Source organism: Caenorhabditis elegans, chromosome IV (genome assembly GCF_000002985.6).
Source record: "Caenorhabditis elegans chromosome IV".
NCBI lineage: Eukaryota > Metazoa > Nematoda > Chromadorea > Rhabditida > Rhabditidae > Caenorhabditis > Caenorhabditis elegans.
This window is the reverse complement of record NC_003282.8, coordinates 7,134,145-7,156,173: the sequence shown is the minus strand read 5'-3', so window position 1 is coordinate 7,156,173 and position 22,029 is coordinate 7,134,145. Positions and strand designations below refer to the sequence as shown.

General features: G+C 40.1%; 5 protein-coding genes across 13 annotated transcripts; 2 read left to right on the top strand and 3 right to left on the bottom strand.

Annotated features, from left to right (window-relative positions):
• Positions 1-163: 163 nt before the first annotated feature.
• C34D4.2 (Serine/threonine-protein phosphatase) lies at positions 164-1,458 on the bottom strand. Its single transcript, NM_068724.5, has 5 exons — positions 1,397-1,458; positions 1,175-1,324; positions 740-1,128; positions 376-691; positions 164-324 (listed from the first exon to the last, which is right to left on the bottom strand). Exons 1-5 carry the CDS (start codon positions 1,448-1,450, stop codon positions 244-246), a joined length of 990 nt encoding a protein of 329 aa, NP_501125.1. The 5' UTR covers positions 1,451-1,458; the 3' UTR covers positions 164-243.
• Positions 1,459-1,980: 522 nt separating this feature from the next.
• Positions 1,981-2,512, bottom strand: C34D4.3 (MSP domain-containing protein). The gene is made up of 3 exons (NM_068723.5): positions 2,400-2,512; positions 2,267-2,359; positions 1,981-2,219 (listed from the first exon to the last, which is right to left on the bottom strand). Exons 1-3 carry the CDS (start codon positions 2,505-2,507, stop codon positions 2,067-2,069), a joined length of 354 nt encoding a protein of 117 aa, NP_501124.1. The 5' UTR covers positions 2,508-2,512; the 3' UTR covers positions 1,981-2,066.
• Positions 2,513-3,664: 1,152 nt separating this feature from the next.
• Positions 3,665-5,511, top strand: col-113 (Nematode cuticle collagen N-terminal domain-containing protein). 2 transcript variants are annotated; one of them, NM_001307298.2, is made up of 3 exons: positions 3,665-4,034; positions 4,707-5,294; positions 5,385-5,507. In NM_001307298.2, exons 1-3 carry the CDS (start codon positions 3,684-3,686, stop codon positions 5,478-5,480), a joined length of 1,035 nt encoding a protein of 344 aa, NP_001294227.1. In that variant the 5' UTR covers positions 3,665-3,683; the 3' UTR covers positions 5,481-5,507. The 2 variants fall into 2 exon arrangements, with proteins under 2 accessions (NP_001294227.1, NP_501123.1); NM_068722.8 differs by having other exon boundaries at positions 3,671-4,034; positions 5,373-5,511.
• C34D4.4 (putative Golgi apparatus membrane protein-like protein C34D4.4) lies at positions 5,478-6,813 on the bottom strand. Its single transcript, NM_001380313.3, has 5 exons — positions 6,581-6,813; positions 6,373-6,481; positions 5,994-6,227; positions 5,823-5,951; positions 5,478-5,770 (listed from the first exon to the last, which is right to left on the bottom strand). Exons 1-5 carry the CDS (start codon positions 6,664-6,666, stop codon positions 5,711-5,713), a joined length of 618 nt encoding a protein of 205 aa, NP_001367620.1. The 5' UTR covers positions 6,667-6,813; the 3' UTR covers positions 5,478-5,710.
• Positions 6,814-11,453: 4,640 nt separating this feature from the next.
• On the top strand, positions 11,454-21,828 carry hecd-1. 8 transcript variants are annotated; one of them, NM_001380310.2, is made up of 22 exons: positions 11,454-11,562; positions 11,606-11,967; positions 12,014-12,258; positions 12,328-12,819; positions 12,865-12,939; positions 13,223-13,352; positions 13,398-14,056; positions 14,135-14,518; positions 14,696-14,833; positions 14,949-15,062; positions 15,107-15,373; positions 15,421-16,863; positions 16,919-17,086; positions 17,154-17,265; positions 17,672-18,535; positions 18,618-19,561; positions 19,611-20,041; positions 20,099-20,521; positions 20,568-20,712; positions 20,767-21,034; positions 21,081-21,154; positions 21,210-21,828. In NM_001380310.2, exons 2-22 carry the CDS (start codon positions 11,610-11,612, stop codon positions 21,315-21,317), a joined length of 7,842 nt encoding a protein of 2,613 aa, NP_001368366.1. In that variant the 5' UTR covers positions 11,454-11,562; positions 11,606-11,609; the 3' UTR covers positions 21,318-21,828. The 8 variants fall into 8 exon arrangements, with proteins under 8 accessions (NP_001368366.1, NP_001368364.1, NP_001368365.1 ...); NM_001380311.1 differs by having other exon boundaries at positions 11,455-11,562; positions 12,865-13,029; positions 13,202-13,352; positions 14,696-14,821; NM_001380312.2 differs by having other exon boundaries at positions 11,455-11,562; positions 12,865-13,029; positions 13,202-13,352.
• Positions 21,829-22,029: the final 201 nt, after the last annotated feature.

Here is a 22,029-nt window from a genome sequence, read left to right as displayed (position 1 = left end):
GGAAACTATGATACTTTGATCATGATGATGATATATAAAATATGATATTTTGTTTCATTTCCTTAGATCACTGGATGATATCTGAGAATGTAAATGGTTGAAAAATGCGATTATTTTATTTTAACTGTAGGAATTTATTCTATAAACAGTGAATGGGCAAAAAAAACACCAAAAAATTTATTGGTAAATACAAAATCAAGTAGTTCTAATTCAAAATTGATCCTTGAATGGTGGGCACGCCTGTTAGTTGGGGACAATTCCTACAGCTGCCTTCTTTTCTTTGTCTTTCTTCAAGTCCGGACGCATCACAGTGAAGGAACACACCTGTAATGAATAGTTGTAAACAATTTTTTAAAGTTCGTTAAAGTAACTAACCAATTCTTCATCCACAGTCATAACTGCCGCAGCGTTGTCCATTTGTCCACAGTATGATGGCGCCGAGAAGATGGTGACGAGTTGCCGATCAGCAAAAAATTCGTAGCCATCCATGACGACTTGATGGGCACGAACGACAAGTTCGAGATGATGGGTGTTCAGGAATTTCTTGACTGCTTCTGCTCCAAAGACACGACCGGCTCCACGTTGCGACTCGGCGTACATTTGAATGGTGGCATCCGGATCAGCCCATGTCAGGTCAGCAATGACGCCAATATCGGGAACATCGCAGGGACGTTCGACTTTGTCAAGTTGTCTGTAACCAAAATAATGAGCATAAACCTTGATTGCCGAAATTTCAAACCTCAAATCCACCAAATCCTCGGAAATTCCGCCATGCATACAGATGATCTTGTCGCTGACTACTGCACAAAGTGGCATGCAGTAGAATGCCAGTTGGAACGCATCGTAGAGAGCATTTGAAAATCTTTTACGGCATTCCATAAAGAATCCGTATTGCATGTTAACCGGGCGACTCTCATGATTTCCTCGGAGCAAGAAAACTTTGTCCGGGTGGAGGACTTGATAGGCGAAGAGCAATGAGATGACCTCGATCGAAAACGGTCCTCGATCAACGTAGTCTCCCAGAAAGAGATACTTGGTCTCTGGAGGCCATCCATTCAATTCCAACAGGGCCAATAAATCCTCGTACTGCCCATGAAGATCTCCGCATATCTTGACAGGAGCCTTCAGCTAAAGAAAATTAATTTTTTAAAAGAATTTTGCAGTCTGTACACACCTCTAACTTCACATTGTTCTTCCAGAAGACTTCACGAGCACGATAACAAAGCTGGATGAGCTCCTTCTCATCGAATAGCTTCTGGCAATGTCCTGGAGTCCATCCTTTCAGTCGCTCAACAAGATTTTGCAACCATGCAACAACTTTTAACTGAAAATAACAATTATTTTGAAAGTCAAAGAAAGTTCGAAAACTCATTTTAGAAAAAGTCAAATCACGTACCTTTTGACGATCCTGTCCCGCCATTTTCGCAGCCGAAGTATCGGGAGTTGCCATCGTTAAAAAGATTCAAACTGAATTTATATTCCGATCAATCTTGATAAATGTCATTGGACGCGTGGAATGTCATACGGTTAGATTTTGGTTAGATTTCGAAGGCAAACATGAAGTTCACGTAATTTATAACTAAATCTTTTACTCAACATTGTTTTTATGTTTAAAATGTTATTATAATATGACCATTCCATTGCTAAAAAATATTATTTAATGTCTAAATTTCAATTTTTGCAATTTTTTAAAAACACTTATGCAAATATAATTACTTTCTCTCCTGCTATAAAATTAGCCAAAAAACGTCTGGCAAGTAAAAATACTGACTAATTAGATTTAAAAACGGCAAAATTTTGTTAGTTGAAAATATTTTTCCGTAAAAGCGAGAGCGAATAGAATATTGGCACAGTATATACCAAATTTGGGTTACACTTTCCCGGTTTTCAAAAAATGGTCGAAATATAAACATTGCGGGTGGTCGTTTTTGTAATTTTCCCGGTTCTCAAATAAAAACTACAAACTTTCAAAAAATCATTCCCCTTTCAACTTTATTTATACACACAATACATAATTTTCAGAGAAGTTTTCATAATCACAAATCTTATTGTGATAATTCTTCTATTCAGCAGCTGACAGCTTGATGATCGTCTCTCCACAGCACTCTCCAGTTGGCAGTCCATTGGCAAATACAGCCTTGGCAAATACAGCCATCACGGCAAGTCTGCTCAACGGCAGCGAATTGGATAACAAGCTTGTCGGCCTGCGGCTTTCCTGGCTGAAAAAAATGTTTAATTTTTAGGCCAGGCGACAACTACTACATACCTTTCTAGTGATGATCAGATCAGCGGTATACCCAATCTGAATAAGTCCAAAGATAGTGTTGACACTGTAGTTGGAGTTATTGGAAGATTTTATCTGAAAATTCAATTGACTTAATAAAATGTGGATTCCATACCTTATAGGCCAACATTTTGTCGCAGTGATTAATGATCTTGTGCGTAGAAACACCACCATTGGCTTGGATTGGGCAGACTGGCGGATCCAACGATAACTCGACTCCCATTTCGATGTAATTTTCTCGAACTGATTCAAATTTCGATTAATTTTATTTTTTCCGACAGAGAGGGAGGGGGGGGGGGGGATTTTTTATAAACGTGAGGTTTGCACTTGCGAAATTGAAAATTTAAAACAAATTTCTTTTAAATTTCTGCGTAAATCCAAAAATTTTAAAGCAACTTTAAATACTGTTTACTTCTCAAATTTTGAAGATCAGCTTGTGCTCGGTTCGGCGGAAGTAAGAAAAAAGCGAGCTCTCATCAGTACATCATTAAGTTTTCTGTACAGTGATGGCCAAAAATTTGCCCTTTTGATTATTTGAGAATAACTATTTTTAAAAGTTTTTCGTTTTAACTGAAAGTAATCAATAATATTGAAATTATCAAAACAAAGTAATTTTAAACATAGTTTTCCAAAATCTGAAATATATTGTTTAAAAACTATAAATTTCCCAAAATTCGAAAGTGAAAGTTAACTTTTTCGGAAAATGGGAATCTTGTGAACTGGAATGTTTTTGTACTTTTGGCACGTAAAAACTTGTAGAACATTTTTTCTGAACTTCCAAAATTATGAGAACTATCAACTGAGTTATTGCCAATTTTAATTTCAGGGTGTCATATCACCCTTCACATATTCTGAACAGTTTCCGTGTTACTTCATTATTATGTTAAGTGTAAATCAACGAACACTTCATCCGACCCACCCCATAAACCACTTTGATTTATGATTCATCTTACTTGATTCACAATTTCCTAACCTCAAAAAAAACCTTTTTCCTTCTTATTTCTCTACGTCTCGCATCTTCCAATACTATTTTGGATGCTTACGCAACACAATTGTAGAATGTTTGACGGTGTGGCAGAAGCCGTCATCGCTGAATCCGAATAATTGCCTCTCCAAATGCGTTTTCTTACGGTCTCTGCCGTTAAAGCTGTGAGACATTGTGAGAAATGAAGAGACTTTGAATTCGATCCGCCACTCTGTCCGTTTTCAAGTAGAACTGTGTTGGTGGAGAATGTATAAAATGGAATAGGAATTCTTTCACTTCTCTACACTCTGTCTTATTTCTTTTCTACCGTAACCCTTTGTGAGAAGTCAATTTGATTTTGGCAACTTTTAAAACTACCTTTTATTATTGTTGAATTTCTGTAACTTTTATAAAAACAATTTTCAGTGTTCCAAGATGAAATCGCTGTCAACACAGCGAGCCGGTTTCACCGCATGCGTATTCTCAGGCGGTGCAATTCTTGTCTGCCTCGTGTACGTACCATCATTGGTAACCAAGATTCAAAATATCAATGATCAACTGAAAGTTGATAGTGAAGAGTTTCGAGCAATGGCTGATTATACTTGGAGAGAGTTGATCACAATGAGAAGAGGAAAACGTCAGGCTTATGGTGATTCACCAAAAAAGACATATCCATTGCACACGGCTTATGTGAAAGAAGATGCATTTGTTGAGGGAGCAAGTACTTGTAGTTGTAATCAGAATAATGGATGCCCTGCTGGACAAGCTGGAGCTGCTGGAAAGCCGGTAAGTGAATAATCGAAACGTAGTTCAGAGAACCAAGTTGGTTGTCTACATACTTCTACAGCTTTTTTATTGGTTATTTGTTAAATTAATAAATGTTCACGAACGAAAAAACGAAAAAAAAACAATTCATACAACTTGTCCAGTTGAATTGAAACTAGGTGCTAATTGTAAATGTTGTATAGTGAATCCTGTCGTTCTCTTAATATTTTAGGATATAGAAGATCGTTTGCTTAAATTTCTAGTTAAAATTAACAGACATGTGAAATTTCGAGCGTGTTTTAACCACTGTGGCTGAGATCGTGGCGAGACCCACTCAAATAACTCCCTTTAATGGATACTTTGAAAATAAAATAATGAGCAGTTGCTTTTAATGTTATGTTTTACAAGTAAAACGCCCGATATTTTGTCTCGAAATTGTGCAGAACTCATTTCAAGTATTTATTTATTTTTTGAACTCACAAAGGTCTTCAAAGTAGGTCTTTAAAGTAGAAAATTAAAAAAAGAATACTGTAATTAAAAAGGATTACTGTAGATGTAGATGAAGTGTTCAATATAGTGGAACAAACGGTGAAAAGCTTTTGAGTACTCTTGAATCACAAAAACCGGTTTACTCGAGAACCGTGGTGTGAAGGATGCATTACAAAACTTACATCAATCACTTAAACATTTCAGGGACTTGACGGAGAACCTGGAAAATCTGGAGAACCTGGAGCTCCGGGACTTGCTGGAATCGCTCCACCCGTGACCATTGATCCAACGAAAGGATGCAGAGTGTGCCCGAACGGACCACGTGGACCAACTGGACCACCTGGAGAAACTGGGCCATCTGGACCAGAAGGACCACCAGGAAACCCAGGAAGAATTGGAGAACATGGACGTGAAGGATATCCAGGACAACAAGGAATTCCTGGTGAACCAGGGAAGCCTGGAAAACTTGGAGAAGCTGGACCAAATGGAAGAGATGGAACACGTGGACAAAAGGGACCAATTGGACCAAAAGGAGATTCAGGACCACCAGGACAAAAGGGTCCATCTGGATATCCAGGTAGAGATGGACAACGAGGTAATGACGGAGAAAGTGGGCCAGTTGGACCATCAGGACAATTGGGAATGCCAGGAGAGCCAGGACAAATTGGAATGGTTGGAGCACCAGGAGCACCAGGACAAGATGCCAGTTATTGTAAATGTCCAGAGAGAAATGCTGGAGTCAACAAGTTTGAGCCTCCACCAATTGAGCAACCGAGTTATGAGCCACAACCAGTGAGTTATTCTTTTTTTAATATTTTGATTCTAGAAAATCCTCAGTTCAAAAAGTTAAGAATATCTTCTCTAATTCAGTCAACTTCTCAGCCGGCCACCTACGCTCCAGCTCCAGCAACTCCAGGACCAGACGCAGCTGTTGAAGCTCCACGATCTCCATACCGAAAATGGAAGTGGTTGCAATAGATTTGAAATAAATAAATTTATCCATTTTATGGTTTCTCTTGTTACTTTTCGTTTCTACACATCGAAATTGAACGGTTTCAAAATTCGGTAATCAGTCATCACAGTCGATTGAAAAGAGAGGGGAGATTGCACACACAACACCAAGTATAAATACAGAAGGAAGGAAAGAATAGGAAAAATATGGGGGCACAATACATAAATATTATGATTTAGTTATCGAAAAGATTTGATTATGCACTGAACACCGGATTTTGATATTCTTGTGGTGGTTGTTGAGCACGGCGGAGGACCTGAAATAAAAAATTCAGTTTCAAAAAATTGCGGGTAATTTTTTAAACATACATTGAGGAATGCCCATTTCTGGAAATAACTAGTCATCTGTTCAGTGTTATTCCAACGGCATCGAAGGTATCCCCACAAGTTGGCCATATTCATTAGAGCTCCGAGAAGAGCAACAATCATCCATTCAAACTAGAAAAAATAAATATTTAACGGAAAAATGGAAAATCTTACCTTCAAAGTCAAAAACGCAGTGACAACAAAGAAGATCCAAGCCGCAGGCCCAACAACAAGTCCAAGCCAAAAAACACGGCGATCAATTGTTGCGAAACGAGTCATATCTTTGGCACTTTCAAACTTCCAGTGATTATTTCCATCAGCATCAACGAAATTCCACCAGCGAAGACCAACCAATAGACGTCCGGTAATATTTTTCACAGTCCAAAAGTCCATTGATAGTAGTGTAAGCTGTAAAAATATGAATTTGCATACACTTCTGCTTTGCAGCATTTTTCGGTAAATGTAATTTTCAAATTGATTGCTAAAATTTAGAAGATATCTGATATAATTTGCTTTTTTTTTTAACTAAATATAGTTTTAAAATTCAACTTACAATAACCAAAAACTGAACGATGAAAGAATTGGTGAAGAAGTTGGCAAAAAAGTAGAAGAATAATGCAGCACCCTTGAAGGAAAGATGCGCGAGCACAATCGTTGGCTTTCTAAAATAATTATTTTCATTTTCTGGCATTACTTAAATTTTTAGTAATTGCATTTCTTATCTACACAATCTTTCAAAACATTCTATATTGAAAACGTACCCGAACATTTGGAGACTGAATCCTTGAGATGTTTGACTCTGTGTCATTGTAGCTCCAATTGATATATCATTTTCAAACCCCGACATTTTGCTGAAAACTTGCAAAATTAGAGGAAAAAGAGAGAACAGAAATGACGTGGGGAAAGTCGAAGAGTTTGCGCGTGAGGTGTGTTGCTTGCACACTTTGCGACGATTGCGGACTTGCATACCGTACTTTTCCCGGGGGAACGCTCCGGAAATTTTCGCTTTTGTTCGCATTTTTTGTCATTTCTTTTCTTTCTTTTGTGATTTTTATTTGAGAATGCAAGCTTTCATGACAAACTTCAATTTTTTCTGTTAAATATCAAACGCCGAAACAGTTGGTCGATAGGAGGGACCGGCTTTAGTTGAATTTCGCAACAATCCTTTTTTCGCACAGTAATCCGAAATGTGAAACAGAAACAATTTCGAAAATTATCATTTTCTATTTTAGAAATAAGGTTCACGGTCTTACAAGTTCATCTTAAGAATAAAATCAATATTTGAGGATAGAACATAAACCCGAAAATATTCATTTCAGTTCTTGTTGAGAGCCAGAGGCTAATTCATATAATCGTTTCATCCATTCATTCGTAGTTGCTAATTTTATAGAAGGTTATCTGAAATCTACCTTCACTTTAGTGGGAAAAACCGAATACATACATCCAATTTTTCTGTAGACACTTCCTTTATTCAAGTCTCCCTAAAATTCGTTTAAAATCGACTAATTCTGAGTATCAGGAAGTGTCGTTTAATGAAACTTTTGCAATGCAAGTAATCGACAGGCTCGAAAGTGTTTTGTGTTTCTTTTAGCTTTTAGTATAGATAGGCCTATCCTACCCCGAAGTGTTTGCGCAAAGACAACCATAGAGCTATGTGAGATAATATCTTAAAGTGCAAAATCAAGTCGTCAGAGACACGTTCGAAAATATTTTTGTAAATACTTGTATGACGTCCTCAAAATCTGAACTTTTTACTCGCTTCACTGTAGTTTATTTAAAGTTTGGGAGTTTTAGCAATATCGAATAAATTTAATCTGAAGCTAGTTTATTGCCTGGTAAGAAGGGAATCATTCAATCCGCTCGACGAAACACCTTTTGTGGAGTAATTTAAATTTATGGCCCGGGCAGGCATTTAATTTTATAAAAGTGAAGCTAAATAATATATGTGAGCTTCAACGTCTTCAAAGTTTTGACTAAGCGTTGCTTCCCAAAAATTTGGATATTATTGAAAGCACAATGTTTTCCAATACTCCGAGTTCCTATTTCCATTTTGAAAACGAATGTCCAATATACTTTCACCACTGCACTACTCTTTTATAGCTATCTTTTACTTTAAGCTCGATGCTTCTCTTTCTGTGCGCTCGCATGAGAAAAATAATTTGGTAACCAATAACCAGTTTTCAACTGAAAAATGTAAGAAAAGCGCAAGCCGTATTGAGCTTATTCACATGCATTCTGTTCAATGTAATTATATCTTGCCAGCAATCAATGTTTTGTAATTTCTACACGTACTTTTTGATTATTTGAAGGACTCGTTAAATCAGTAAACAAGAAAATTTAAACACAAACAAAAATTATATTTGTACACTCCGTTCACTGCAGTTTGTAGGCATTTTCCCCTCTTCCTAGCTCTTCATCATCTACGTTTTCTATTTTTCTCTACGTCTCTATTCGTTGGTCGAAAAAGGAGTAGAGAATCAGCTGATACTCTCCTTCTCTCGGTTGTTTTCCTTTCCACTCCATCTTGAAATAGTCGAGAAACAAGCTGTCAGATAGATCGGAAGAATTTAAGACAAATAAAATTATATTTGTCTTTGTCACACAATCTTTCTGCTGAAACAAATAAGCGAAATGCGTTATATTGGCTCTAATATTTTTAGGCATTGAAAATAGAGAGTACAAACAATTTGTTTTTATTTCTAAACTTCTCTTTTTACTGTTAAATCCTGAAAGTGAAAAATTTCCAAAGAATTCTCTTTAAAGAATCGATTTCCGAAAAAATTACCTCAGATTATCTGCTCAATTTTTCAGTGGAAAAATTAAATTTCTTTTATTTTTCATGTCTTCACGAATATTAAAAACCATCCGTTCATGAGAATGTACCGTTTTGGCGCGCGAATATCTCGTAGCGAAGAGACCTAAATCTCTCATTGCCGAATGTTCTCTCGCTACCGCTTCTTTTCGCGCTACAAAGTACTTATTCTCATGAGCTGATGGTTTCTTTAATTCATAACGAGTTTTTTTTATTGCTTTTAAGTAACTCATTCTATCGTTAAAAGTCTCTCATTTCTACAAAATTTGTGTCAGGTGAAACATTACTTACTTTGATACTTTGATGTCCGTTGGGTTCAAGTTGCGAGGCAACTGCGGACAAACTCTTTCCATTTTTCACGGTCGGTGCGTGCGATGGACAGCCATGGGACCTTCGGAGTGAGCATTCCAAGTCTTCTTCTCCCAACGACGACTTGTCCCGACATGGCGGAATTGTGGTGGAATCTTGCGTATTCTTCGTCGATGTCCTTTGCCCATCTTTTCTTCTGTCCTCCAACGGCACGTTTCCAATTTTTGTTGTGGCTCGGGTCCCATTCCGTGCAGATTTTTGTCCAACGGTTTGGATCTCTCCGTAGAATGTGTCCTGCAAATCTTGATTGTTTTGCAAGGAGGTAACGATCCAAGTTGAAGTTCCAGCCTCGAATTTCTGCAGCGTCGATGAGACCGGTGACAGTTCTTTTGAGTCTCAGCGTGGATCCAGCATTACATGTCCAAGTTTCACTTGCATACAGGAGAGCTGGGAGCACATTTTGTTTGAAGAGGATTATTCTTTCCTTGTTTGGCATGATTCTTAACACTTCTTTGATTCCAACCAGAGCGCCCCAACCAGCTCTTATTCTCCTCGAGATTTCTTCGTCAATTGAGCCAGAAATGTCGATCCAGCGACCCAGATAGCGACAACCAGGCACGGGAATGATGGGGGATCCGTTGAAAAAGACGTCTTGGCTCCGGCAAAACTTGTTCTTCAAAAGAACAGTCTTTGACTGATTGATCTTGAGTCCGTAAATTGAGCTTATTCGGTCCAAAATTTCCAGTCGTTCTTGAACTTCTTCCGGTGTGGAGCATATCAGGACTACGTCGTCCGCAAATTCCAGTCTTCTTATGTGTCTGCCTTCCACTTTGATGCCAACTCCCGCGAACTCATTGTCGCAATCCGTCAGAATAGCTTGGAGAGCAGCACTGAAGAGAGCTGGAGAAGCTGAGTCTCCTTGACGAACCCCGGTGCGGAGGTTGACTTTGAGCTTCTTATCGTGCACTGAGATCTCAGCTTGTCCTCCTTCCATCATTTCCTGAATCATCTTGCGCATGGCGGGATCGGCTCCTGCTTTCTCGAGACTGGAAACCACAGCCGAGTGGCCGATTTTGTCGAAAGCCGTCTGGTAGTCAATGAATAGGAGAAGGAGTGGGAGCTGGAATTCGTTGCACTTTTCGATAAGCATGGTGAGGCTTTGAATGTTGTCAGCACAGCATCTCCCTTTTCTAAAGCCGTTTTGACTTTCGTCCAGGTAGCTCTCCAAGGATGGTGTCAGCCTTCTGGTCAGAATGCTCGAGAACATTTTGCTCAGAATGGGGAGGAGCGAGATTGGTCGGAAGTCTTTGATCTTAGTGGCTTTGGCCTTTTTCGGTATCAGTTTGACATCCGATATTTTCCAAAGATCAGGGACCTTGTTGTGTTGGAGGATGTTGTTGAACAGAGCAGTTACTGAGTCCACTACAGTGTCCCCTCCATTTTTGAGCATCGCCGCATCCACCTTGTCGAGACCTGGAGCAGATTTGGTCTTGAGTTTCCTGATCTCCTGACGTACTTCGCACTTGAGAATGGCTGGGACGGGATCAAGACTCGGAGGATTAGGATTTTGTGGTTGACGTGGAGAGTTCGTGGGAGCCTCGTATAGTGATTTGAAGTGAGATTCGACGATTTTTCGGATTTCGATGCGGTTGGCCGTGAGAGATCCGTCAGGCCTTTCGAGATATTGCAAGGGGATTTCGGCAGGGATGGATTTCTTCAATATTTTTGAAGATCTTTTCTTCCGACAAGCTTCAAGAATCGAGTCGTACTTTTGAGTGAGGTCTTCTGTAATCGATCTTCTTGCCTCTTGAGACAATTTACGGAGCTTGGCAATATCTGGAGCGGAGGATTCAAGGACTGATCTCCTCTCTTGCAGAATCATGTTAGTCCTTTGGCTGAATTTTTGCGGTTTGAGGGCTTTTAAGTAACTCATTCTATCGTTAAAAGTCTCTCATTTCTACAAAATTTGTGTCAGGTGAAACATTTATCAAATAGACAAGTATTATACGGTTCGTCGAACGTTTTTGTGACTTTCATCCATCTATAGTTGTTCGCAAGTTAGTTTTTTCCACTCTAGCCGCCTCTCTTCTGCAAAAATCTATGTCACGTTTGCCCCCGAGTTATTTGTGCAAATGCGCCCCAACGACAAAATGTGTATAGTGACGTTCGCACCGCCGTCGTCGATTCCTCCACACCTCTACTCGTTTCTTCCCGCCAGATTTTATGTGATTCGTTGTTCTCTGTTGATTTCTGACTAATCGATAAGATCGAAGCTCTGTGAAAAACGAAAGTTAATATCAAATAATCATAATTAAATAGTGATGTTTTAAGCTCGTTTTTTAAGAAAAAAAAAAGTTTCTAAATTATTGATTTTCAAACGATCCGGAACTTTTTCACACAACACTTTATATTTAGGGACTTTCGTACTATTAAACAGATTTTGAACGCCCGTTTCCTATCGATTTTTTCATTTCGATTATTATTCCAGTCCAATTACACTTGCTCATAAGTTATTTTCAGAAATTGGGTAGAGCCACATTTAACCTTCTTTCGAATTCTTGGGAGAAACATTTTTTATAAGTATATGCTTCAATATTCGCTTCGCTTTTGATTGGGAAAAAGGTAAGTACGAATACACTGTGTATAAATATTTTTTTTTCTTAAGGAAAATGGACGGAATAGATCCGGAAACACTCCTCGAGTGGCTCCAAACGGGTATTGGCGATGAACGGGATCTTCAATTAATGGCTCTTGAACAACTATGCATGCTTCTTCTGATGGCTGACAATATTGATCGATGCTTCGAATCATGCCCACCACGAACATTTATTCCAGCACTATGCAAAATTTTCATCGATGAAACAGCACCTGATAATGTGCTCGAAGTAACTGCTCGCGCAATCACTTATTATCTGGACGTGTCAAATGAATGCACTCGTCGCATCACACAAGTCGACGGAGCCGTGAAGGCTATCTGCACACGTCTTGCCGCTGCAGACATTTCAGATAGATCAAGTAAAGATCTGGGTAAGTGTATTTTTCAGGCTGTCAAAATTATTTTTGAAATTTTCAGCTGAACAATGTGTCAAACTATTGGAACATGTGTGTCAACGTGAAACAATGGCAGTCTATGATGCAGGAGGAATAAATGCAATGCTCACTTTAGTTAGAGTACATGGAACACAAGTTCACAAAGACACGATGCATTCAGCAATGTCAGTAGTGACACGATTATGTGGTAAAATGGAACCAACTGATCCAGAATTGGGAAAATGTGCAGAAAGTCTTGGAGCTCTCCTTGAACATGAAGACCCGAAGGTTTGTATTTTATTTGTTACTAAAATTCCCACATTTTCATTTGCCTCACATAAAATCAGTCTGCTTCAGGTGTCGGAAAGTGCTCTCAGATGTTTCGCCGCGCTTACTGATCGCTTTGTTCGTAAAATGATGGATCCAGCAGAGCTAGCAATGCATAGCAATCTTGTCGAACATTTGATATCAATTATGGTTGCTTCAAACGACGAAAACTCTCCGACCACTGCTTCTGCCAATATTCTCTCAATTGTTCTTTCTTTGATTGGAAATTTGTGCCGAGGTTCCAGCCTTATTACAGAAAAAGTGCTCACATCGCCTAACATGATTACTGGCCTCAAAGCTACTCTTACAAACAAAGAAGAACGAGTGGTAACAGATGGTCTTCGATTTTGTGATCTTCTTTTAGTTCTTCTTTGTGAAGGACGTAGTGCTCTTCCCCTCACTTCAGTAGTATCAGGTGATTATGCAGCAGGTAGTGGAGCTGAACGTGTTCATAGACAATTGATTGACGCCATCAGACAGAAAGATTTGACTGCTTTGGTGGATGCCATCGAAAGTGGACAGGTAACATAGCTATATTTGATCACATAAAAATTTAAAAAAATTAAGGTTGATGTGAATTTTGCTGATGATGTTGGACAATCACTGACTAATTGGGCGTCTGCGTTTGGCTCGATCGAAATGGTACAGTATTTGTGTGATAAGGGGTCCGATGTCAATAAGGGGCACAAGAGCAGTTCTTTGCACTATGCTGCTTGTTTTGGACGGCCGGATGTGAGTTGCGACGCGAATGTCTTTCGTGTGATACGTGCACTCGCTCATTTTTATTACAATACATACTTGCTTCAGTAGGAAAATGTTATGAGCTGTTATTGCACACTCACACGTTAGATAATCATATTGTAGTCGTGACTTGTTTTCCCGGAGTGAGCATTGTTTATCTCAGGTTGTGAAATTGCTGCTTCAGCGTGGCGCCAATCCTGATCTACGAGACGAAGATGGCAAGACAGCTTTGGACAAGGCACGAGAAAGATCTGATGATGATCACAATCAAGTCGCCAACATTCTTGAATCGCCTAGCGCATTCATGAGAAATAGTAAGTCTACATTGTTCTGGTCTTCAACAAATACTTTTCTTTCAGAAGAAGATCCGAAGGTGAAAGCATCAACGTCGAAACAGCCAGGTACTTCAACGAAACCTGAGCTTCCAAATCCAAACCTTGTTCGCAAAGTTTTGCATCAACTTCTTCCAATATTCTGTGAGATATTCCAAAAGTCTCTCAACGGAAGTGTTCGTCGCACATCACTGTCTCTGATGCGAAAAATTGTGGAAAACATTGGAGATCTTCGTCAAAGCGCCGTGGGAGATGGCAATGCTCCAGCTGCACAGTCCGCACGAAAAATGTCTACAGATGTGTCTGCTGGTGCTGAATCTTTGGTAGCTGTTGTCGTTTCTGTAATGGATCAAGAAGATGATCATGAGGGTCACGAACAAGTGCTTCTTATTCTGGAATCTCTTTTGGAAAAAGATGCCGAACTCTGGGTTATTGAATTGGTGCGACTTGGTGTGTTTGAACGTGTCGAGGCGATGGCAAAAGAGCCACCAAAGGGATTGGAGGAAGTTTTGAATGCAATTCATTTGGAGGGAAGATCTAGAGTTACACCCATGGAAATTGACTTTGAGAATCAACCCTCGTCATCAACAGCTGTTCCTACGGCGAACGACATCATGGATACCACTGTTCCATCTTCTTCTGGTGGAGCCGACGCTGAATCAAACTCGAATCCTTCTACAATTGAGGTGTGGTTTTTACAACTTGATAGTTTCCTTTTCTATTTAACAGTTTGAGTAAGAATTTTTCGGAATTTCACTTTTCAGATGGCTGATCCAGAATCATCAACTCCTTCGTCATCCACACAGCAATCTATTTCTAAACCAAAAGCAACAGCCAGTTCAACAGCATCTTCAGCTATTCTTCAAGTGGTATCCAAATTGAGTAGTGTTGCCAGTCTCGATAAATCAGCTGCCGCAGTTGATAAGAAACCAACAAAGACAGTATTGAGCCAGGGAACACCTTATCGTTGGAAAGAATGGCGTATCGTACGCGGAACCACATCTCTATTCATCTGGAGTGATGTCCTGCTCATTGAGTTACCATTCCAATCTAATGGATGGTTCCGTTATTTAGCCGATAATGACTCACATGTACAGTTCGTCACTGGTACTGCAAGTGTTGATCAGCAAATGACCGAGGAAGAAAAGGTTTGTTATAATTTTTAGAAATATTGGCGAAGGAGTCATAATCCATTTCAGAATTTCAGTTGAATAGTTAAATCTCAATAATTGAGATACATGTAACCGATTTGAAAAAATGTTTTGCAATACAGATAAAGAAAGGGTTGTAAATATTCGAAAGCAGTATTCATCGACAAATTTCAGGATAATTTCCAAAAAACCGAACGACGCGAAATGGTTTCCCGTTGGAATGCAGTAAAAGGAGTTTTCGATGACGATTGGTCTTCTGTTCCAATTGCTGTTCTCGGAATTCCCAGTAACGCTAAGAAGGTCAGTCAGAAGGTGTGTGATGTTTTTGGTCTCTATGTAGCGGTTTTGTTCTGAATGATGTTTATTCTTGATTGTTCCATTTACACCAATCCACATCAAAATCTCAAGTTATGCTTTATATTTTCAGCTTGAAGTTCCGGCCTGGGAGCTATGGTCCTCCAAATCTTCTGAACTCCAAATTAAATCCATTTCTTCATCGGCACCAACAGGACAAGCGAACACTATGCTGACAACAATTAAAGTGAGTTTTATACGAATACTTTTTGCGAGTTAATCTAAGTCTAGATTCAGGACGATGCTGGTGGTTTCCTTTTCGAAACTGGAACTGGACGAAAAACGAATGTTATGCCAGAGCATGCATTACCATCGGATTTCCATACTGGATGGAGTTCACACGGAGTATCAACCCGAAAAATGAAGTTCCGTCAAGATATTCAGAAGCGTAAAGTTCAAGAATTGGCCTGGAAATTGTGGAACGATCATCTGAAAGAGGCCCATGCGAAGCCGAGAGAGGCACTTGTTAGATTGGAGAATGCAGCACGTACCATAGAGGTGAGTATATTGTTGTGTTGCACTTTTTTAAAATATTACTGTTACAGAGCACTATTCGACACGTTAAAGCTCAGAGCAACTTCAAACATCGGAATGTGAAGCAACCAAGAATTGAAAGAGTACAAGAATATTGTGCTGCCATCAGTACACTTCATGAGTCAATCGTTGATGATCGTCGTTTGTCTACATTCGAATTTTCTGTTTCGGGAATTGTGCCTGCGCTTTTTGGCCTTTTATCAATGATGGAAAAGTTTCCAGACAGTTTCCCATCAAGGATCTTCAAGGAACAATTCTCAAAAGGAGAAGCACTTTCATATCTTGCACTGAAAATAGTTGCTGTTTTGGAAGCGAATGAAAAGTTCCCACAGCATTTATACGATAGTCCTGGAGGTTCTTCCTTCGGCCTTCAACTTCTGTCTCGTCGTGTGCGCACAAAACTCGAAATGCTTCCACGTGCTGATGGAAAGGAGAATAACGACGAAAATCTTGTGAACAAGACAGGAAAGATAGTAAAGTGCGAACCTCTTGCATCTGTGGGAGCCATCAGAGCGTATCTTCATAGAATGGTTACTCGACAGTGGCATGATCGTGAACGAGCCAATTATAGATATGTCAAAGAGATTCAAGAGTTGAAGACAAAAGGAAAATCTATTGAATTGAGACATGTTTCTGACTTTGATGAGAATGGTGTTATTTATTGGATCGGAACAAATGGAAGAGCTGCACCACTATGGACAAATCCAGCAACCGTAAAAGCAGTTAAAATCACTTGTTCGGATACTCGCCAACCATTCGGTAAACCTGAAGATCTTCTGTCACGTGATCAAAATCCTATCAATTGTCATACTTCCGATGATAAAAATGCTCATTTCACAATTGATTTGGGTCTGTTCGTTGTTCCAACTTCTTATTCTCTTCGTCACTCGCGTGGATATGGAAGATCTGCTCTGCGTAATTGGATGCTTCAAGGATCTGTTGATGCAAAGCGATGGGAAAATGTGATTGTTCACACTGACGATAAAGGACTCGGAGAACCAGGATCTACTGCTACTTGGCATGTTGGTGAAAAGGGAACAACCGCATTCAGATTCTTCAGAATTGCTCAAAACGGAAAGAACTCTTCGGGTCAAACACATTACTTGTCTTGTTCCGGATTCGAGATTTACGGAGACATCGTTGATGTGGTAACAGAAGCCATTTGCGAAGACCCACCGAAAAAGGATTCACCAGCCGGTACGTCGTCAACTCCTGGATCCTCATCATCAGCCGCATTACCTCCACTCACAAAAGAACAAGTGCTTGAAATGCTTCCAGCTCGTGAGAACAACAATCGTCTTAAATCAGGACTATCGCTGGAGACTGTCACTTCAATGCTGCAGAGGTCCCGTCATCGTTCAAGAGGATCGTACAAAATAAGCGAGTCGAAGTCAAAAGTTGTACGTGGAAAAGACTGGAGATGGGAAGATCAGGATGGCGGAGAAGGAAAATTCGTAAGTTTTCAGGATGATTATCAATTTACAAGATTAACTAATTTTGAAAATTTAGGGTCGTATCACTAGTCCGCCAGAAAGTGGCTGGGTTGATGTGACATGGGACAATGGAAACGCCAATTCATATCGATTCGGAGCCAATGGAAACTTCGACATTGAGCGCGTTACCAGCACTGGACATCGTTATTCAACACCATCGCTAGCTTCACATGTTCCAACTTCGGTGAGACTTGTTTTAAAATGTTCAATGTACTTCAATTGTTTTTAAACTCTGGACTTTAAATATTTAGGTTATGGAGGCAGTTCGACGAAATCGTGCTTTCTACACTCCAAAAACAACTGGCGGTCCACCATCATCATCCGTTTTTGGCACTTCATCATCAGCTGGATCTTCTCGTGGAGGTGAGAATTCATCGTCTTCGTCCCCATTCCCCAATCTCCCTGTACCCCCTTGGCGATCATCTAAGTCCACGTCTCCTGCAATTGCATCGAGATTGATTAATACAACCACCACAGTATCGGGAACATCTTCCCCTCCTCCTCCACCCCCATCTTCATCCACGTTCTCTTCGCTTGCGTCTGGTCTAGGCTTCGGCTTAAATAGACACAAACAACATAACAAGCCAGGTACAATGTATCTTTCGAGCTTATTGGTTTTGTGAATGTGTCGTTCTTGTTATTGTGCTTTCAGTTTCTGCTCGCTTGCATAGTTATTGAAAAGCTGTATCCAGCGATAGAGAATGTGATATTAGACCATTTATAATCGTCATTTCAGTTCATTAATTAATTTAAGCTATGGTTTTTTCAGCTGCTTCTGCTCTCTCGCGATTTGCATCAGTGAAAAACACTACTCCAGCTGGAACTCCATCATCGGGAGGATCGTCTGGAGGTGCAATCGGAAAGAAATCAATGTCAACCACAAATCTCGTCGATGAGCGACAGAAGACATCTGGACCATCCGTTGCTTCAACAGGTCAAGCAGCTTCTGCTGAATCTCTTCAACATCAAACTCCTTCTCTGGAGAATCTTCTTGCAAGGGCCATGCCACACGCATTTGGACGTATCGCAGAGAATCAAGAACCCGAAGATGAACCAATGGGTGGAGAAGAGAGTGATTCGGCTGCAAGCATGAGATCAGCAGCATCGTCAAATTCACAAATGTCTATGGGATCATCTTCTCAACAACAACAACAACAAGATTCAGACATGACTCCAAGGGACTCTGCGGGAACTCCTTCTACTCCTCGTGATGATAAGAACCAAACACTCTCCGTTTCTGCACCTGATCTTGCTGCAGCACGGCAACGACAAGCTTCAGCCGAAACAGACGGAGACGCAGATGCGGATGAGACAAACTCTGAAGATAAAACTGTTGGTGCTGATGATGCAATGGAAGAAGACGACGAAGAGGAGGAAACAATGGAGGACGAGGAAGATGATGATGACGACGATGATGATGAAAGCTCCAACGAAAACCAAGAAAAGCTAGTCGAATTGCTAGGTGGAGAACGTGGCTTGTTTGATAAACTTAAAGAAGTCATCACCGGAGAATCATTATCGGACGCTTCGTCGTCTGCCAAAGACGCTACCACCAATGAAGCTCAGAAGAAGGGAGGCAAAAAACCTAAAAAGTGGTTCAAAAAGATGTCCAGCTACACGGATGTTCTTAAAGGTATGTCGAGCATATTTTTCAATTTTTTTTCTTCAAACAATTATTCACTTAGATTTGTAATTTGAAAACTCTGGTGTTTCAGGTTTAATGCAAAATCGTTATCCTGTCGCTCTTCTCGATCCAGCTGCTGCCGGTATTGAAATGGATGAAATGATGGATGATGATGACTACTATGATTTCTCGGAAGATGGTCCAGATGATGGTGATTCAGTTGAAGATGAAGTTGCTGCTCACCTTGGAATGCCTGTTGACTCATTTGCATCAATGGTTGCTGCCAGAACCCCAATAACATGGCGTCAATTTTCTGAATTAATGAGTGGTTCTAATCGCGAACGTGCTGCTATGGCAAGAGCTGTAGCATCGAGTCGAGGATCCCCATGGGAAGATGATGCAACTGTCAAGTGTACATTCGAAGCCCTTATTCCAGCATTCGATCCACGCCCAGGTCGTTCAAATGTGAATCAAACTTTAGAAGTCGAACTTCCAACCGTCGTAAAAGATTTCGGTTCTACCAAGGCTTCTTCTTCAAAGATTGACAAAGATGATCAAATGCGCTTCTTCCTTCGTGGACCAAACATGTCAGGTGTCGATAATGTGACCATCGAGATGAATGATGATTCAGCATCCCTGTTCCGATACATGCAAATCATTAACAACAGTGTCAATTGGGCTACAAAAAGTGATCGATCTCGCCGGATCTGGGAGCCTACGTACTCAATCTGTTACTGCTCTGCCGATCAAACAAATGTCGAAGTCTCCAAAATTCCTGATGAGGAAAGTAGTACACCATGTCAAGTAAATCAATGTCTTGAAACCATCGGATTGCTTTCAAGAATTCAACAGGCAATGCCAGAAGCAGAGATAACTCCAAATGTGTTTATCAGTGATAAACTGACGTTGAAAGTAACTCAAGTTCTCTCTGATGCTCTCGTTGTCGCAGCACGTTCTCTTCCTGAATGGTGCTCTCGTTTAGTCTATAAATATCCATGTCTGTTCACTGTGGAGACAAGAAACATGTACATGCAGGTAAGCTTTCATTTCGTTAGAAAATGTAATGTATCCTTAATATATTCAGGCTACTGCATTCGGCGTGTCTCGTACAATCGTGTGGCTCCAACAACGTCGTGATGCTGCTGTCGAACGTGCCCGCGGAAGTGCTCAAGCTGGAAACAGTAGCGCTGCCCGGCAACATGATCGTTATCACGAATATCGGGTAGGGCGTCTTCGCCATGAACGAGTTAAAGTGACTCGAGCTGAAGAGACGCTTCTCGATCAAGCGATCCGATTAATGAAGTTCCATGCTGATCGTAAGGCGGTGCTAGAGATCGAATACACCAATGAAGAAGGAACAGGATTGGGACCAACTCTTGAGTTCTATGCATTGGTTGCTGCAGAGTTGCAACGAAAGTCATTGGCGTTGTGGGTTTGTGATGATGATGATACACATGCATCAAAGAGTGGAGAAGAAAGAGAAGTCGATCTCGGTGAAGGAAAGAAGCCAATTGGGTAAGATTTAAAAAATATTATTAAGATTCTGATTTTTAATATTTTGTTTTCTTCCAGATACTACGTTCGTCGCGTTGGTGGTCTCTTCCCAGCACCACTTCCACCAGGAACCGATGAAACAAAGAGAGCAGCAGATATGTTCCGTGTTCTCGGAGTATTTCTTGCTAAAGTTCTTCTCGATGGTCGTCTTGTTGATCTACCACTATCCCGTCCATTCCTCAAGTTACTCGTCCATCCTCAGATTGGAGATGATGCTCGTGGACCAAACTTGCACAAGATTCTCAGCCTAGACGATTTCGAAGAAGTGAATCCAGTAAAAGGAAGTTTCCTTAAAGAGTTGCGAGCTCTTGCTCAGCGTAAGCGACTGATCGAGAACGACACGAGCATCGATTCGAATTCCAAGAGAAGAAAAATTGCGGAGCTCAAGTTACACATTAAGGGATCCACATGCAGAGTTGAAGATCTTGCACTTAATTTCACGTAATTTTATTAATTTGGTTTCACGAATATAAATATCATCTTACAGTGTCAATCCGCCATCAAAAGTGTTCCAATATGCCGAAATGGAGTTGGTTGACGGTGGATCCGACATCGATGTTACAATCGACAACGTGGAGCAATATGTGGAGAAATGTGAAGAATTCTATTTGAACACAGGAATAGCCTACCAGGTTTGAAGATTGATATCATTTTTTGAATATATCAGAAATATGAATTGATTCCAGATGCGTGCTTTCCGTGATGGATTCGATCGCGTTTTTCCACTTAGAACTCTCAGAGCATACTCTCCAGAAGAAGTTCAGCGTCTTTTGTCCGGTGAACAGTGCCCAGAATGGTCTCGGGACGATATTCTAAATTATACGGAGCCAAAACTTGGATACACTCGAGAATCTCCTGGTTTCTTGAGATTTGTCGATGTAATGGAAGCATTGACAGCTCAAGAACGAAAGAATTTCCTTCAATTCGCCACAGGATGTTCGAGCTTGCCACCAGGTAAGGATCCCTCAACTCGTTCATCTTTCTATATTTTAACTTTCAGGTGGTCTTGCTAATCTTCATCCAAGGTTGACAATTGTGCGAAAAGTGGAAAGTGGAGACGGCAGCTATCCATCGGTAAGAACTAATCATTTGAAAAATAAACAATATTGGAATTTCTATTCTTTTTTAGGTTAATACATGTGTGCATTATCTCAAACTCCCGGAGTACTCCTCGTCTGCAATCCTCCGCGAACGGCTTCTCACGGCAATCAACGAGAAAGGATTCCATTTGAATTAAATTCTTGATAACCTTATCACTATATCAATTCAATTGCTATTTTTGTACAAATAGGTTTTTAGTGCTCTTGATCCAACTTTTCTCTTTCCCTTCTTTCTCCTCATCTCATCTCCAACATTTCTTTTTCCACCACTTCCTGCGTTGTGTTTTTCTCTTGTCTTTAACTATTTGTTCAATACTTTTTTCGGGACTTATTATCCAAATCGTTTGCAATTTTCTCAATTATTGGTAGAGAATTATTGTACGGTCGTGGCGCCTTCATACTCCTCTACAGTATTCCTTGGCCCCGTAAAATCTAGCATTTTTACACGAACGTCAATACCCAACTTGTTTCAGCTATTTTCGCTGAAATTTCTTTTTACAATTACATTTCAATTGGTACCCCTTCTTCCCCTCCCCCACCCCCTCCTCAAATTATTGGTTTATTTGCCCCTCGCTGTTTCTCCTCTCCGGAAAACTGTTCCTTGTTTTAGTATATTTTTTGGCGAAAATAAAGAATGAAATTGTGAATCTATTTTTCGTAAAGTAACAATAGAGAGTTGATCTTCTCTATTTCATATTTATGGAATAATTTTTGTTCCGAAAGTAAGATTTTAATCCGTTCGAATATTTGAATTGACGTCATCAAAATTTGTGTCGTGACGCACTCCCCTAAACTATGTACAATGGAAAAAACGGAGATGTTCGTTTATCGCAAAAGCAAATATTTTAT

What these genes read in the sequence shown, in the direction of transcription:
- C34D4.2 (NM_068724.5), bottom strand. Translation starts at nt 1,450, where the DNA reads ATGGCAACTCCCGATACTTCGGCTGCGAAAATGGCGGGACAGGATCGT. An exon ending in CGGGACAGGATCGTCAAAAG is followed by an intron (nt 1,325 to 1,396) that starts GTACGTGATTTG and finishes TGTTATTTTCAG; the next exon opens with TTAAAAGTTGTTGCATGGTT. An exon ending in AGAACAATGTGAAGTTAGAG is followed by an intron (nt 1,129 to 1,174) that starts GTGTGTACAGAC and finishes AATTTTCTTTAG; the next exon opens with CTGAAGGCTCCTGTCAAGAT.
- C34D4.4 (NM_001380313.3), bottom strand. Translation starts at nt 6,666, where the DNA reads ATGTCGGGGTTTGAAAATGATATATCAATTGGAGCTACAATGACACAG. An exon ending in TTCAGTCTCCAAATGTTCGG is followed by an intron (nt 6,482 to 6,580) that starts GTACGTTTTCAA and finishes TAATTATTTTAG; the next exon opens with AAAGCCAACGATTGTGCTCG. An exon ending in CTGCGTTTTTGACTTTGAAG is followed by an intron (nt 5,952 to 5,993) that starts GTAAGATTTTCC and finishes TATTTTTTCTAG; the next exon opens with TTTGAATGGATGATTGTTGC.
- C34D4.3 (NM_068723.5), bottom strand. Translation starts at nt 2,507, where the DNA reads ATGGGAGTCGAGTTATCGTTGGATCCGCCAGTCTGCCCAATCCAAGCC. An exon ending in ACAAAATGTTGGCCTATAAG is followed by an intron (nt 2,360 to 2,399) that starts GTATGGAATCCA and finishes TTGAATTTTCAG; the next exon opens with ATAAAATCTTCCAATAACTC. An exon ending in ATCTGATCATCACTAGAAAG is followed by an intron (nt 2,220 to 2,266) that starts GTATGTAGTAGT and finishes CATTTTTTTCAG; the next exon opens with CCAGGAAAGCCGCAGGCCGA.
- col-113 (NM_068722.8), top strand. Translation starts at nt 3,684, where the DNA reads ATGAAATCGCTGTCAACACAGCGAGCCGGTTTCACCGCATGCGTATTC. An exon ending in CTGGAGCTGCTGGAAAGCCG is followed by an intron (nt 4,035 to 4,706) that starts GTAAGTGAATAA and finishes TAAACATTTCAG; the next exon opens with GGACTTGACGGAGAACCTGG. An exon ending in CGAGTTATGAGCCACAACCA is followed by an intron (nt 5,295 to 5,372) that starts GTGAGTTATTCT and finishes TCTCTAATTCAG; the next exon opens with TCAACTTCTCAGCCGGCCAC.
- hecd-1 (NM_001380312.2), top strand. Translation starts at nt 11,610, where the DNA reads ATGGACGGAATAGATCCGGAAACACTCCTCGAGTGGCTCCAAACGGGT. An exon ending in TTGAACATGAAGACCCGAAG is followed by an intron (nt 12,259 to 12,327) that starts GTTTGTATTTTA and finishes AGTCTGCTTCAG; the next exon opens with GTGTCGGAAAGTGCTCTCAG. An exon ending in ATGCCATCGAAAGTGGACAG is followed by an intron (nt 12,820 to 12,864) that starts GTAACATAGCTA and finishes AAAAAAATTAAG; the next exon opens with GTTGATGTGAATTTTGCTGA.